We start from the raw sequence: 14,675 nt of genomic DNA, 5'->3' as shown, positions 1-14,675 counted from the left end.
TTCTAAAACATTTTGTTCTATTTTGAGACAGTGTCTTGCGAAATTGCTCAGGCTAGATTTAAACTTGTGATTCTCCTGCTTCAGCCTCCCAGAATGCATAGACTGTAGACATGTACCATGGCTGATATGTTGGCATCATAACACCAACACATTAAGTTAGGCCAGAGCATCAAAGTAAGTCATCTTGAGTTCCATTTTTCAAGACATCGGATTTTTTTTTTTTTTTTTTTTTTTTTTGAGACAGGATCTGGCTATGTAGTTCAGGTCGGCCTTCAACTCACTATATAGCTAGTCTTGAACTCATGGCAATCCTCCTGCCTCAGCCTTCTGAGTGCCTGGGTGACAGGCATGTGGCACCACACCCAGTCCAAAGCACCTAATTTGTAAAGAGATACTGGAATAAGAAACACAAAACATTATGTGCAAAGTGTCTGTACCAATTGTATTTATTGCTAGAATCTTTAAACTTTTTAAAAAGTGTTTGAAAAGTAGGTAACAGAAAAAAAGACATACACAAAGGTAGGAAGCAATGTTACATTTACAAAGTGCTGCAAATTTGAGAAATTTGTGTTACTGGTAACTCCTGAATGAATAGATATAAATCCTTGAAATACTCGGAGTGTGACAGAGAGGAACAGAACACCTAAATGGATATAAATAAAAGTACCCCAAGAGGGAATTTAGCTTTTGTCAAATTGCTCATGATGTGAACTGAACTTTAGGCAAGCAAGTTTTAGTGAACTGCTTTTAAGAAAGGTACACTCAGGTGAATTCAAGTTTCAGTCAAACCAACTGGAAGCAAAGGAACTTACTCCTCCTAGTGCCCCTAAACCTGAGTTTGGGGGTTACAGTGGTTATAATCTGGAACTCCACTGAAAGGTAGCTGGTCTGGAGTGGAAAACTACTACTAGGGAACCGAGTGTGAGTGACCTGAGACGAAGGGGGTGACACCGTGTGTGGGTGTGCGCAGCCACACACACCTGTACACCACACGAGCACACCCACGGAGACTGCACTGGGCACAGGGCTCCATGTACCTAAACACGCAAGTGAGCTGGCCTGAAGCTTCCTGGTCACACCACCCAGCGAGCCCACAACCACACAGGCCACTTGTCATCTTCCCAGCTAAGAAGAGCAACCAAGGACAGGGCCCCCATTCAGTGTACCTGGGCCTATGCGAGTCCCTGAGAAACAGGCAGTTTGGGTTGAGGCCCACGTAGAGCTGGCCCTCTTCCCCAGCAAAGGGATAAGGGGCTTTCCTGTCTTTAGAGAGGACAAGAAATTACTCCTGAAAAAAGCCTAGGGTTTCCACTTCCTCATCTAGGTACAGAGAGGACACTGGGGAATACCGGCTGGCCCTAGGCCTGCTGCACATACGGGTACAAGGGGATGAAGTACTCATGGCAACCGCTCCTCTTGTCATCAGGGACAGAACCTCACGGATACACACACACCCTAGAAACAGGCCAGCAACTGCTGTTCACAGAGTACTGGACCCTGCCCACTGCCCACACGCCAGGACCGGTCATCCGACTTGGACACCGCTCCCTCCTCCACAGTCCATTTGGAATGTTAGGGTCTTTGGGTCTCTGGCCTTTGGGGCTCTCCCCAGAGGGCTCTTTGGCCAGCACTGCAGAGCAAACTGCTTGCCTCAGGTACCCTTGGAAGGGCCCACTGGCCATGGGAGTTTGTCAACCTTGAGGACGGCAGCAGCAGTGACTCCAGCTCAGATATATTTGGCAGGAGGCTGTCGGGCACTGAGTCGCTGCATGTGACAGCCATGGCAGAGCAGGTGCCCGTCCAGAGGGAAACAGCAGCAGCCTTCCTCATCGCTCAGCTGCATTCGGCAGTCCTGGGGAAGAAGACACCTAGGTCAGCTCAGCCCAAGCTCCATGGACATCGAGGACCGCTTGGGAGTCAGCCTTGCTCCACTCCACCTGACTAGAAGAAAGGATAGCTAGCTAGGGCAGGTGGTCTTTCCTGGTAGAAAGGCTAGATGAGGGGGCTGGGGATTTAGCTCAGCGGCATAAGCGCCTGCCTTGCAAGCAGGCAGTCGTGAGTTCGATCCCTGGTACCGATAAAAACAACAAAAAAAAAAAAAGACAAAAAAAAAAAAAAAAAAAAAAAAAAAAAAAAGAAAGGCTAGATGAGAAAATACTTCATATGAACACCAGGTGTCGCTGCTGCAACAGAAATAATGAGCAAACCCCCATTTCCAGCAGGTAGGCAGCAGTCCCTAGTTTTAGAGTGTTTGCACTAAACTAGGACCACAGAGAATGGCTAGAGGACAGCACAGAGCATGGGTCTCACTATGTAACTCAGGCTGGCCTTGAACTCGCTGTGATCCTCCTGCCTCAGCCCCAAGTGCTGCGATTACAATTTACAAGTTTGCACCACCATGTCAGTAGCTTGCTGATTTTCTGTGCCCTAAACTTCCCATAGATGAAGGGGACTTGTAGGACTTGACTCTGCCCCTCCCTCCTCCCTTGCCATTCCAAATTACAGCCAACAGCCCTGGAGCCTGACACTCACCTCACAGTGGTAGCACTCAAAGTGGTAATCACGGTCCATGGAAATCACCCTCACAATGTCCTCACAGCCCTGAAACACGCAGACCCCCACGGGGATGAGAGAAGCATGATGTCCCAACTCCTCCTCCCTGCCAGGGACACCTCCTGACCCAGTAGAAAAATCACATAAAGGCTTCCAGACCCTCTAAGATCCAGTAAACCATCCACTGCTTTAACGTGCCTTTGCAGATCCTACTGTGGCTTATCCCCCACCTTCCTGGTGCTCCCAAGGCGTGGGGAAGCAGAGGGAGGGAAAGGGACAGGGAGTAAGAAGCGAGGCCAGGTTGGTCCAGTGGGATCCAGTTCCTCTCTACCTGCGCTCGCCCTCTACACGCTGACCTATCTGCCAGCCTTGAGCATTCTTCCTCCTTTTCCAGCCCTTGCTGGGACAGCAGATATGGAGCCTGGGCCCAGTGAGGCTATCACACACGTCCAGGCCCGGATGTGGGGGTCAGGGTGGTGGCCCCAAGAGCACGGTCACACGGGAATCTTCCAAGAGTACATTCCTGAGCACCACCACTTCCCCAGGGACACCAGGCCACAAGTCTCCACCCCTCCCCAGAGGCAGCAGCACTGGCTGCCCCACAGAAGAACCCCGACACACTGACCTCTGAGGGCAAGATGGGCTGGCCACAGGCCGCACACTTGGGGGCGTAGTTTCTGAGAGAGAGAAGGTAGCAATGAGATGAGGGTGGTGAATCCCAGGTCCCAGGCTCACACTGTGCCCCAGGGCCAGACTCACTTGTGGTAGTCAGTGACACAGTACACCTGGTTGGAGAAGTCCACGGTGAAGGGGACGCCGTCCAGGCACTTGTTGCAGACAATGCATCGGAAGCAGCCCGGGTGATAGGACTTCCCCATCGCCTGCAGGATCTGGCTCGCAAGGCGGGGAAGAGATTTCGTCTCCCTCAATCCCAGCTCCCCAGCTACACATTGTATCTCCTGCGTCTTCTACTAACCACATCCAACACCCTGCTGTCCTAGAAAATGTCATTTGAGGGGACCGTGTGTCTAAAAATAAAGGGAGAAACACTCAAAAACATATTAGAGATCATCGAGGCCAGTGGATTTTAATTCTGCCTCCAAAATTTAGAATCACCAGGAAGCTTTTTAAAAAACATTGGTGCAACCAGGCATGGTGATGCATGCTTATAACCCTAGCTACACAGAAAACTGAGGCAGGAGAATTGAAAATTCAAGACCAATCTAGACAGCTTAGCAAGACATTGCCTCAAAATAAACACAAAAAGGCTGGGACATAGCTCAGAGGGAGAGAGCTTCCCTTTATGCAAAGGGCCTGGGTTCAATCCCAATACATGGGGGGAGAAAATCAACACCTGGGTCCCACTGCAGACCTTTAATCTAAATATGACCTGCTAGTTTGCCAGCCAAATCTAATTCTTTTTTTAAAAACTTTTTCCTTTCAGTACTGGGAACTGAACCCAGGGTCTTTACACTAAGTTATACCAGCAGCCCTTTTTCACTCTTTATCCTGACATAAGGTCTTACTAAGTCACTAAGTTAAGCTTACAATGGATTTAAACCTTGGATCCTCCTGCCTCAGTTTCCCAGAGTTCTGGGTTCATAAGTGTGCCATCATGCCCAACTTTTTTTTTTTTTTTTAAAGTGTCTCATTATGTATCCCAGACCACCTTCAACTTGAGATCCTCCTGCCTCAGTCTCCCAAGTATAGGATTATAGGTCTGGGCTACTATGGCTGGTTTCAGTAATTCCTTTAAATGGAAAAGAAAACCGTTTCAACTGATGCCTAGCAGTAGTGGAAAAGGGATGACGACCTGGGACCCCACATTCCTTGCTCAGGCTGAGGGACTGGCTATGCCTGTGAAGTCCCAGAAGCCTGCGATGGACTCCTCTCCGGGCAGAGGGAAGCACTGTAAACAGCTGCTCTGGGGAAGAATGGCAAAAATGTGACTCATGTGGTGATAGGTTTCCTCCCTGACCTCTCTCAATATCCAGTTAGTCCCGGATTCTACCCTGCAGGCCTGAAGCTTCAGTCTCAGCTGATGGCACTTTTCTTACCTTCTCCAAAATCAGGTGACCACAGACGCAGCATTTCTCAGCTGCCTCCTGAAACCCTGAAAACTAGAGAGGAGACAGGAGGAGGAGGTTACCAGGCCAGGACTGCTAGATGGAGCTCCAGGGGTTCCAGCGTGGAAACTAGCTCTAGGTCCGGGGCCCTCACTCACCAGATAATCTTCCTCGCAATACACAGCGCCGTTGACACTGTAGAAGGCCTTGCAGCGCAAAGTCCGCCCTGGAAGCAGCGGAGAGGGGGCTGAAACCTGTCTGGGAGCCCAGATCCAGGATTTCTCCCCATCTGGTGCCACTGCTCCCCTAGGTGCACAGCACGTTTAAACCTGGGCTCAGTGGCTCCTCCTAAGGGTCGTGTCTCCTCCCTCCTCCAACAAGGTTTTGGCTGATGCAACTCCAATCTGCCCTGGAATCATTGCAGTCCACTCCTCTGCTTCTGTGACCTGAGCTCTTGTGTCCCCCAGACCAGTACCCACTAGGGAGCACCTGTCAGAGAGGCTGGCAAGGAGCTCAGCCCCAGGTGCTGTGCAAGACTGTCCCAGACCTGGCCCTCTGGGACATTTTAACCTGATAGTCTCTGCCTCAGCACAGCTACGCTGCTCCTTCCAGGGACAGACTCTATGGAGGCCAGGACCCTGGAGTAGCTGCTGGGCCCAAAATGCTTTGGCAAAGCCACCCCCTTTCCTGCTATACCAGGCTGCTGTTCAAGCTTGGAGGGAGGGCTCCAGAGTATCCACGGTCTGAGGTAGCCCAGGGTTTTTCACATGCAGGATGGCAGGACCATTTTCCACCTGACCCACACCCAGGGACTGCTCATCAGGGATGATGGAGAAGGGAGAACGGGTGATTTCCCCAGCTTCTACCTTCTTCCCAACCAAATCTCCACTTCTACCTCTGCACACTGACTGAGAAAAGCTAACTTAAGAGCTCCTGATACAGAGGAGGAAAGAGGCCCTGTAAAAAGGACAGACAGACAAAGGAACCTAAAGAAAACCAGGGAGAAGCTGGGAGAGTGAAAGAAAAGCTGAGTGCTGGAGTCAGACAGGCAGAGATAGGAGATTAAAGGTTTAGCAGGAGAATCAGAATGGGTAAGCAGCGGGAAGGGGTAATGAGAGAGGTGAGGGAGGGCAGGGTGGGGGAGTTAAGGCTGCCCGGCACACCCCCCCAGGACCTCCGAGCTAACAGCAGCAGTGGGCATTCCTGGAGCGTGATGTCATCAGCTTGGCACAGCCTGGTGGCCTGCACTCCAGTGAGGTGGCTGAACTCTGACCAGCCAAGAGAAAAACCCCCCTCTTGGCCCCCCATGGCTCCCTATTCCCCCAGCCCACACCCCGCCCTTCCCACATTCCAGCCTTTCATTGTCACCCCAGGCAACTCAGCTGCCCAAGACCAAACCCCACCAAGGAGAGGCCGAGGGCCAGGCAGGAGTCCAGGCTGGGCAAGCAGGGAAGCAGAAGAAAGAGGGAAGAAGGCAGGAAGGCAGGAGACGAGCAACAAGGGCTGGGGGAGCCAGGTAGAGAGGGGAAGCAAGGGAAGAGTTGGGGAATTGGGGGCTCCCACATGCTTAGTGGGGACACGGAGCGCCGAGCTGTCCTCCAGGCCCCTGGGTGTGGAGGGGCTGCCGCACTCACCGCAGGAGCAGCAGACAAAGCACTGGGTGTGGTAGAGGCTGTCGAGGGCCTGGCAGGCATTGCTCTGCCCATAGATGCCTTTGTTGCACTTGATACAGGTACCTGAAGAGAACAAGAGGTGGTCAGCTCACTCCCCACTCCCCAGCTAGGCTCCAGGATCCCAGGATTCACTGACTGCACTTTGGTGATGTGCCCAATGACACAGTCTCTCCCTCCAGAGAGGAGAGGGCAACGGAAAATGGGATACAGCAGGCTCTTGGCTGGGCAGATCCATTCCTGTTCACTCAATTACCCCGCAATTGTGCACACCACAGTCCAAGATACGGCTCTTGGTCTCTAGGTGCTTGGCGTCTGTTGAGAAAACATTCAACAGGCAGGCATGGGATGAATGGTCAGAGACGACAGTCACAGGGGCTCAGCAGCAGATTCAAAACAAGAACAACAAATAACTAACTTCCTACAGAAAGCAAGCCAAGCCCAGGAAGCACTGGGGGCTTTAGTTTCCCTGTCTGTAAAATGAGCTCTGTCCAGATACAGCAAGGTTTCTCTCCTCTGTGGCTTGCAAGAGGTGTCTCAGCAGTCCCAGGCTCGTGCACTAGCGCCTCTGGCTTAAGGCTCTGGCTCAGCAGAGGGCCCCAGGCAAGGAGTGAATGTGCTCAAGGAAAGGAGCAGGGTTGCACAGGAAGTGGAGAAAAGTGGCAGACTCCTAATGACCACGTGCCAGCCATCGCAGAGAGATGGCTGAGTTGCTCTTCAACATCTCTCTAGCTGGGTGTGATGATACATGCCCGTATTCCTAGTGCTCTGAGAAGCCGAGGCAGGGAGATCAAAAGTTTCAGCTCAGCCCAGGTAACTGAATGACTTCACAAAGTCTCAAAATAAAAACTACAGAAGGGCTGGGGAATGTAGCTCAGTGTCTAGGCCCAGTACCACACACACACACACACACACACACACACACACACATCCCCCACTAAGATATGCACCTGGGTCTAGCACCCGCCTTTCCTGGGTGTGTTCTCCCTCCCCTCCACTCCCCAATTCCAGGACCATGAGTGAGGGTTAAGGCCTGTCTCTGGGGAGCAGATCCCAATGGGCCGGCCCCACCTCTCTCCCGGCACACTGCCACACTCCCTGCCTGTCTGGGCCCATCCCAGGCTCTGCCCAGGGGCTTGGGAGCCTGTGCAGCAGCTGCAGCCACTGATGGGCCCAGGCCTGCCCTGCTCCCACCCTCTGGCAGCTGGGCAAGGCTGAAGCCAAGGAACAGGGCCCCTCCTGGGGTGGAGAGGACAGTGGAGCCGGCCTGGGGCACAGGGTTCTACAGCGGTTCCGTGACCCCTAAGGAGAGGAGGCCTCCACTTCTGAATTCACAATGTAGCCTCCTCATGGAAGAGGACACTTGCCCAAGAGTGCCTGCCAGAGAGTCGCATCAGAGTCGTTCCTGGAGAAGCCTGGGACATTACGGGCAGACTGCAGGGGAAACTGCTGGGGCGTGTTTGCCTCACCTCCTCTCACCCAGCTTGCCCACACCTAGGTTCTTCCTGCCATGTTACTGCACTTTCTCTGTGTTCCTTTCTTCTTTTTTGGCTCAGATGGTTTGGCTAAAGAGACTTCTTTCCCAGCTACCTCTCCAGGGCCTCCAAAGGAAACTGCTAAATGGGCCCTGTCACTTAGTCTCCCTTGATCAAAGTGATTTAGCATCATCTCATCCAGGCTTTCCTCTCTGGAGTGGGAGAAAAGAATGGGCAGGAGGTGGGGGGTAAATTAGGCAGCCCCTTCCCACCAGCTACCTCATAACTTCCTCCCCAGTCAGTCCTAGTCAGGCTGCCATCCTCTCCTTGTTCACATCTCTAGCCGGACTCCAATAACCCTGGGTCCCAGGCAGGGATAATGGCTTGGAAAGGTGGGGAGGAGGGAGGAAAGGTCTGGAAAACTGAAACCCTCACGTCCTGGCAGGGGTGGGCAGGCTGGAGCGCTCCTCTTTACACCCAGATTTGCACTGCTTTACCTAGGAAGTAGTGCCTGCGAATTTCGACTAAAGGATTGTTCCAATCCCCGATGGCCTCCTTAGTTGAGGCATATAATCGATGTATCCTTGAACACAGCGAGGAAGGGAAGCTGCATCCAGGTTTCCTTAACAGCAGCAGAAAGGAAGGAGCTACTGCTGGCCTGAATTTTGAGTATGTGATGGCCAGAATTCGAGACCAAATTATGTCTGGTGGTCAGGGAGGGTCGAGTTCCATCTAGGGATGGTGTCTGACTTGCAGAGGACTGGCAAAACAGAGGCTGGTACCACAGGGTCTCTGCTTAAATGCCCACGGTGAACCTCGCCAGAGGGACTGGGGCTGGGTAATACTTGAGTTCCTGGTTTCCGTTCCCGGGCGCTCCATCCTTCCTCCTAAGGTCCACTTCCCCGACAGCCAACATTGTTCCGCGCGCGCTAGGAAGCGCCCCATTCCGGGCGCGCGCACCCCACCCTTCGGCGGGCCCCGCCCGCGGGCACCTGGAGCGCCGGGGCAGGAGTCGGCACGCACGCGGCCCGCCCGCCCCGCGCATTCCCCGAATTCCTGCGGGCGGAGCCTGGCCCGGGTGGGGGCGCCGCGCGCCAGAGCCTGTAGGGGCACATTGGTGACGGGGGAGGGGGGCTAGGGGTTCGGGGAGCAAGGGAAGGGGGTGCTCTCCCTACCCGGGTCCCCTCCCCACAAGGCCTCCTATTGCTAAAACTGAGGCTCTCTAATATTTGAAACTGGGACTCATGAGATAATCGACGGGGTCAAATTTATCAAGGATGAGAAGTCCTGGTCCATTTGAAACCCGGTAGGGAAAGAAAAGCGCTCTGGGATCTGCCCATCTATCTCTCTAGCCTCTTCTCTAACCCACCGTCTCCATCACCAACCCCCGGACACCAGCAATTCGGGCCGTCGGGCACTGGGGAGTCCAAGGTGCCTCCCTCCCCCGCATCCTAGCCACCTCTGTCTCACCGAAGTAGTCCTCTCGGGCTTCCGGCTCCCGCATCCGGGCTCGGGCCGCCTCTGGAACGAATGTACTTGGTAGCTCCTCAAGACCCGAAGGCTCAATCCCCGAAGGTTCCCGGCGGGTGCCAACCTCTCGGCCCCCGGCGCCCGCCGTCAGGCGCAGCAAAGAGGAGAGCTCATCCTGGTATCGGGCGCCGGCCGCGCAGTCCCCATAGCCAGTCACCGAGTGTCGTCCGGGTTGCGCTCCACGCCTCTCCAAGGGCCCCGCTGCTGCCCCTCCGGCCCCGACTAGAGCCCCGGGGCTGCCCAGGGCCGGGGGATACGAGTGGCGGCTTTCCTGGCAGCCGAACCCGGCTGGCCGGTGAGCGCACAGTCGGTCCAGGGCGGCGTGGAGCTCCGGGTAGGCGGACGGAACCCCTCCAGGGGAATAGCCCCCCGGGGCTCCGGCCAGGGGTGGCCCAAACAGGCATGGTCCCGCGGGCAAGGGGCTCCCGTGGCGCTGGTCGTAGCCCATGCTGATGCCGCTGGTGCGGTTGCTGCAGGGCCGGCTTCCTCCGGCTCCGGCCCCCGCGCCGTCCAGCAGCAGGCTGCCCCGTGGGCTGGACGGCTTGCTCGCGTCGCTGGCTGAGCTACTGGCGAAGCTGGAGCGGGGGCTTAGGGCTGGGGCTGTGGTCTCCAGCCGGAAATCAGGGGGTAGTGACTGAGGTAGAGGCAAGGCCCGGGTGGGCGGCTGTCCCCCCGGAAAGGTGCCTTCGTAGCGCTGCGCCTCAAAGGAGCCGCGCGGATTCCGCTCCGCGTCCAGGGGCCCTTGCTCTCGGGCAGGCTCCAATGGCTCATCCCCTGAACCCCCGGTTGCTCCTCGGGGCCCTGATTTCCTGGGTCCCCCCAACCCACTCAGGCGCCCCTTGCCCGGCCCGGGGGTCCCGTCAGATCCAGACCGGGTAGCTTCACCCTTTCTGCGGCCGAACTTGGCGCTGCCGGAGTCCGAGAGTCTTAACTTCTCCAACAGGCGACTGGCTTTCTCCCCTAACCGCTCCATGCCTTTGGTCCTGGGGCCTCCAGCCACCTCCCGCCCGGCACCCTGCAGCGCCTCGGCTGCGGGACTCAGCTTCCCTCAGGGCACAAGGCAGGCACTCGGGCTTAGCGGGCGGCCCAGGTGCCTGGCGCCGGGAATCCTGCAGCATCCCCCGGCGGGAGGGGCCGCGTCCCCCAGGGCATCTGGGGCTAAGCGGGCCTGGAAGGGCTGTCCCGGCCGCAGGTCTATCTGTTCACGCGTCGACTCTCCGAGCAGCCCGACCGTTCTGGGCCCCCGCCCCCTCTTCTCACACTCGGCTCAAAAGGAACTTCTCTCCCAAACTTTTGTCTGCCTGGCCGGATCTACTTTCCTGGAAGGGCGGAGCGCAGTGCGTCCTGCAGCTCTGGGGGTGTCTGCGCACGGATCCACGGTGCGTCGCGGGGGGCGCTGGACCTGTGGTGCGTGGTGGGTGGAGATCTGCAGATTGGAGCCCAGAGGAAGGCAAAGGCCAGTTTGGGAGCGGCGACCCCAATATTCAGGAACTGGAATGAGAGAATGTAGGGGAGGGAGAAGGAGGACTCTTTGTTTGCAGTTGGAATGCGCGGAGGGGCACGGTGGAATGTCGCGAACCCAGACGGGACGACTAGAGAGGCTGGTTCTGTGCAAACACCGTGACTTTGTTTCTAGTGTCGGAACTGTGGGAGATGGAAAGAAGCTGGAGCAGGAGCGGCAAGACAGGGAGAGAAGCATAGAGAGGAAGACAGGGTAAAAGGAGAAAGGCAGATACGTAAAGAAGCTCAGTGACCTGGAGGGAAAGGTAGCCCCGAAGAGTGAAGAATCCCACATGGGGAGGAGGAAGACGGCGAAGGAGAAAGCTGGGGAAAAGGGGATTGTGGGAGGACAAAGGAAAGAACAAGTTAATCTGGAGCACTTGAGAAACACGGAGAACCTGCAATAAAAAGACAATACTTTCTGAACCCACAGTTCTGTGATGGTGAATCAGGGAGGTGAAAGATATACGTGTTTGCAGAAGCAGTGAAAAGGAGGGAGGAAAAGGTTTGGGACTGAAGCATACCTGGGGAGGACAGGTGTGGATAGATAAAAACATCTAAGAAGAGTCTTGGGACTCATCGCTACCTTTAGGGTAGGAAAGACAGAGGGCTAGACAGACACCCCCTGGTGTTGAGAAATGAGATTTTTAGCAAATATTTCAGGTGACTAGAGGGGTAGGTCTAGTTTTAGAGCTGGTGAACACCTCCCCTCTCCCCTTTGTATTTAGATAGTAAATGAATATGAAAATCACATCCAAACTATGCATACTATTTTCATCTCATACTGGACACCTTTTATATGAGTGTATGCTTAGAAAACAGGAAAATAAATACCTTTGGAGGAATTAATTTGGTGCAAGTTATTTGGCTCCTTCAGCCAAGATACATTGTTACTAGGACCTCATCTTCCCTGAGAATCACTGTTTCCCAGGCCAAGCTGACAGCTCTTCCCAGTTCCCGGGAAGTTTCCTATCAGGTGGAAGGGAGAGGACCAAAAGCACCCGTCACAGAGAGGGGCTATCAGGTTACAACTAGAACCCATTGCGAGCCACATCCTCAGAATTAACGTTGAGGGTCTCCCTCCTTTCCTGACTCCAGACAGGAAAGAACAGAGATTTTTCATCCATTTATTTACATTTGATCCTTTGAGATCCTTTCCTAGATTTTTCTAGGAAAAATTTGAGAGATCTACCCCGGAGTTGGTGGTGGCTACACTGGACACGGCTGGGATAAACAGCTTGCCTTTTCAGGGAACGATAGAAAGCTGAGATGAAGAAGTGGGGTACCCTGATATGGCATCCTCCATAGTGTGCATCACCTTGTGGTAGCCACTCCACAGTTGAAGCTGTCATTGGGAGCTCTTTAGGCCCTCTTCATCCCCAAGCCTTTAATTATTATTATTTATTTATTTATTTTGGTACTGAGAATCAAACTCAGGATCTTGCGCTTACCAGGCAGGTACTGTGCCGCTGAGCTATTTTTTGGGATTTTTTGTCTTTTTTAAAAAATTTGATACCAGGGATGGAATTCACAACCTTGCACTTGCAAAGCAGGCACTTATGCTGCTAAGCTAAATCCCTCGTGTGCTGCTGAGTTATATCCCTGCCCCCAACCTTTAATTATGATGTACATATTCAACTGACAGTCATATCTCTAGCCCAGACTTTCTTAGACTAAAAAACTCAAAGGAGCCGGGCGTGGTGGCTCATGCCTGTAATCCCAGCACTCGGGAGGCTGAGGCAGGAGGATCGTTGTGAGTTCGAGACCAGCCAAAGTTCAACCTGAACTGCATAGTGAGACCCTGTCTCAAAAAGACCAAAAAAAGAAAAAGAAAAAGAAAAAAACACCTCAAAGGACTAGTCAGGAGGCTGAGGTAGGGGGAGCACATCCTGGGTGGGCAACTTAGTGAAATCCTCTCTCAAAAAGTAAAATGCAGGGGGCTAGGGATTTAGCTCAGTGGCATAAGCTCCTGCCTTGCAAGCAGGCGGTCCTGAGTTCGATCCCCCTGGTACTGACAAAAAACCCGAAAAAGCAAAAAAAAAAAAAAAAAAAAAAAAAAAAAAAGTAAAATGGAGAGTTCCCAGTTTTCCCTATCTTGGACCTATCTCACCTCAAGGTTTTACCCTACAAAAGTCCCTAGAAAAGATCGAGTCTTTGGCAACCCACTCAGGATCCCTTTTGTCTCTCTCAATAAATATATTCTACTCTTAAAAATAAATAGGGGCTGGAGATTTAGCTCAGTGGCATAAGCGCCTGCCTTGGAAGCAGGCAGTTGTGAGTTCGATTACCGGTACCGATAAAAAGGAAAAAGACAAATAAATAAATAAATAAATAAATAAATAGGCCAAGGCTGTAGCCCAGCGGTACAGCACCTGTTTGGCAAATGCAAGGTGCTAAGTTTGATTCTTGGTACCAAAAACTAAACAAAAAGGGAAAATAAATAAATGGGAAAAAAAAAAAAAAAACAGAAATGGTGGCATACACCTGTGGTGCCAGCACTCTCAGAGTTGTATTCCAACTTCAAGCTCAGCCTGGGCAACTTACAGAGACCCTGACCGCAAAAACAAACAAAAAACAGGGTGGGGAAGATTTAAGTCAGTATGAAGGTTCTGGGTTCAATCACCGGTGTTACAAAAAGTAAAAAACAAAAGGGCCAGGCATGTAGCTCAGTAGTAGACTGCCCTGAAATCAGTCCCCGTTGTCACACACACACATCCCAAAACTTGTCCAATGACTACTAGCACTTTCACCTTCTGCAACTGGCTTCTCCAGCATTCCTGGAACAAATGGAACCGTAACCACTTAGCAACTTAAGTCAGAGACCTGAGTGTCAACCCTATGTTCTCGTCCCTTAACCTTTTTTTGTCTAAGACCGGATCTCACTCGCAGTTCAGTTCAGGTTGCAGGTTGGCCTTGAACTCACTTTGTAGCACAGGCTGGTCTCAAATTTGCAGTGGTCCTCCTGCCACTGCCTCCCACGTGCTGGGATTATAGGCCCGTCCCACCATGCCTACTAGCTTATCTTAACCTCATATCCTATAAATCACCAAGTCCTATGAATCAATTCTGCTTCCTAAATATCTTTCAGATCCATTCTGTCTCATTGGCACTATACGCTGTCAGGCTACCATCTTGTCTCCTGAACCACTATTGCAACTTCCACTGGTCTTGGTTACACTGAGTACAAGTGATTCTCCTCATGTATAAAACTGGTGATAAAAAAGAAAAAGACAAAAAAAACAAACAAACTGGTACCTCATGTTTTCTGTTTAAAATTTTAAATGATTTTCGCTGCCCTGACCTAATAGCTGTATTTTTTTTTTTTTCCTGAAACTGGGGTAACTTCTAAACAGCTGTATTCTTTAAGGTGGTTGGGGTTTTTTTTGTTGTTGTTTTTGTTTTTGTTTTGTTTTGTTTTTGCGACAGTTTTGCGAGGCAGCCCAGGCTGGCCCAAACTCATGGGAATCCTCCTGCTTCAGCTTTTCAAGGGCTGTGATTACAAGTGTGGATTAGCACACCCAGCCTCTTTAAAGTGTTTTTTAAAGGTCTCCTCTCTACTTCTCAGCCTCTTCTGTCAGCATTTTGTCCTCTCGGAACAAGTGTGCAACAAATTAAATCTTCTCTTGTACTCCCTCTCACTTTTAGACCTTTGCATCTGCTGTACCTGCTAAAAACCCTTTCTTGGCTTCCACCCTTCTCTTGGTTAAGTCCTCCTCACTTTTCAGGCATTAGGTTAAACAGCACTGCCTGTGACTTTAGGAGTAGACCAGCTGCCATCGCATGCCCCCCACCCCAACCCCACCCCTGTGACAGTTCACTTCATTGCTTACTCAAGTGTCTGGCTTCCTGACTACACAGTCAGATCTGATCCTATAACCTCA

The 14,675-nt window shown here is 52.5% G+C and overlaps 1 protein-coding gene across 2 annotated transcripts; it reads right to left on the bottom strand.

Moving 5' to 3' along the window:
* Window positions 1-416: 416 nt before the first annotated feature.
* On the bottom strand, window positions 417-11,335 carry Ajuba (ajuba LIM protein). 2 transcript variants are annotated; one of them, XM_003474498.5, is made up of 8 exons: window positions 9,235-11,335; window positions 6,254-6,355; window positions 4,778-4,845; window positions 4,611-4,673; window positions 3,313-3,443; window positions 3,179-3,230; window positions 2,533-2,601; window positions 417-1,852 (listed from the first exon to the last, which is right to left on the bottom strand). In XM_003474498.5, the coding sequence occupies exons 1-8, from the start codon at window positions 10,265-10,267 to the stop codon at window positions 1,727-1,729; spliced, it is 1,644 nt and encodes a 547-aa protein (XP_003474546.2). In that variant the 5' UTR covers window positions 10,268-11,335; the 3' UTR covers window positions 417-1,726. The 2 variants fall into 2 exon arrangements, with proteins under 2 accessions (XP_003474546.2, XP_063092963.1); XM_063236893.1 differs by lacking the exons at window positions 6,254-6,355; window positions 9,235-11,335 and adding an exon at window positions 5,316-5,903.
* Window positions 11,336-14,675: the final 3,340 nt, after the last annotated feature.

Source organism: Cavia porcellus, unplaced genomic scaffold, assembly GCF_034190915.1.
Source record: "Cavia porcellus strain 051 isolate PalLab524CR breed Dunkin Hartley unplaced genomic scaffold, mCavPor4.1 scaffold_26, whole genome shotgun sequence".
NCBI lineage: Eukaryota > Metazoa > Chordata > Mammalia > Rodentia > Caviidae > Cavia > Cavia porcellus.
Note: the sequence above shows the minus strand (reverse complement) of the source record. Positions and strands in the feature narration are given on the sequence as shown.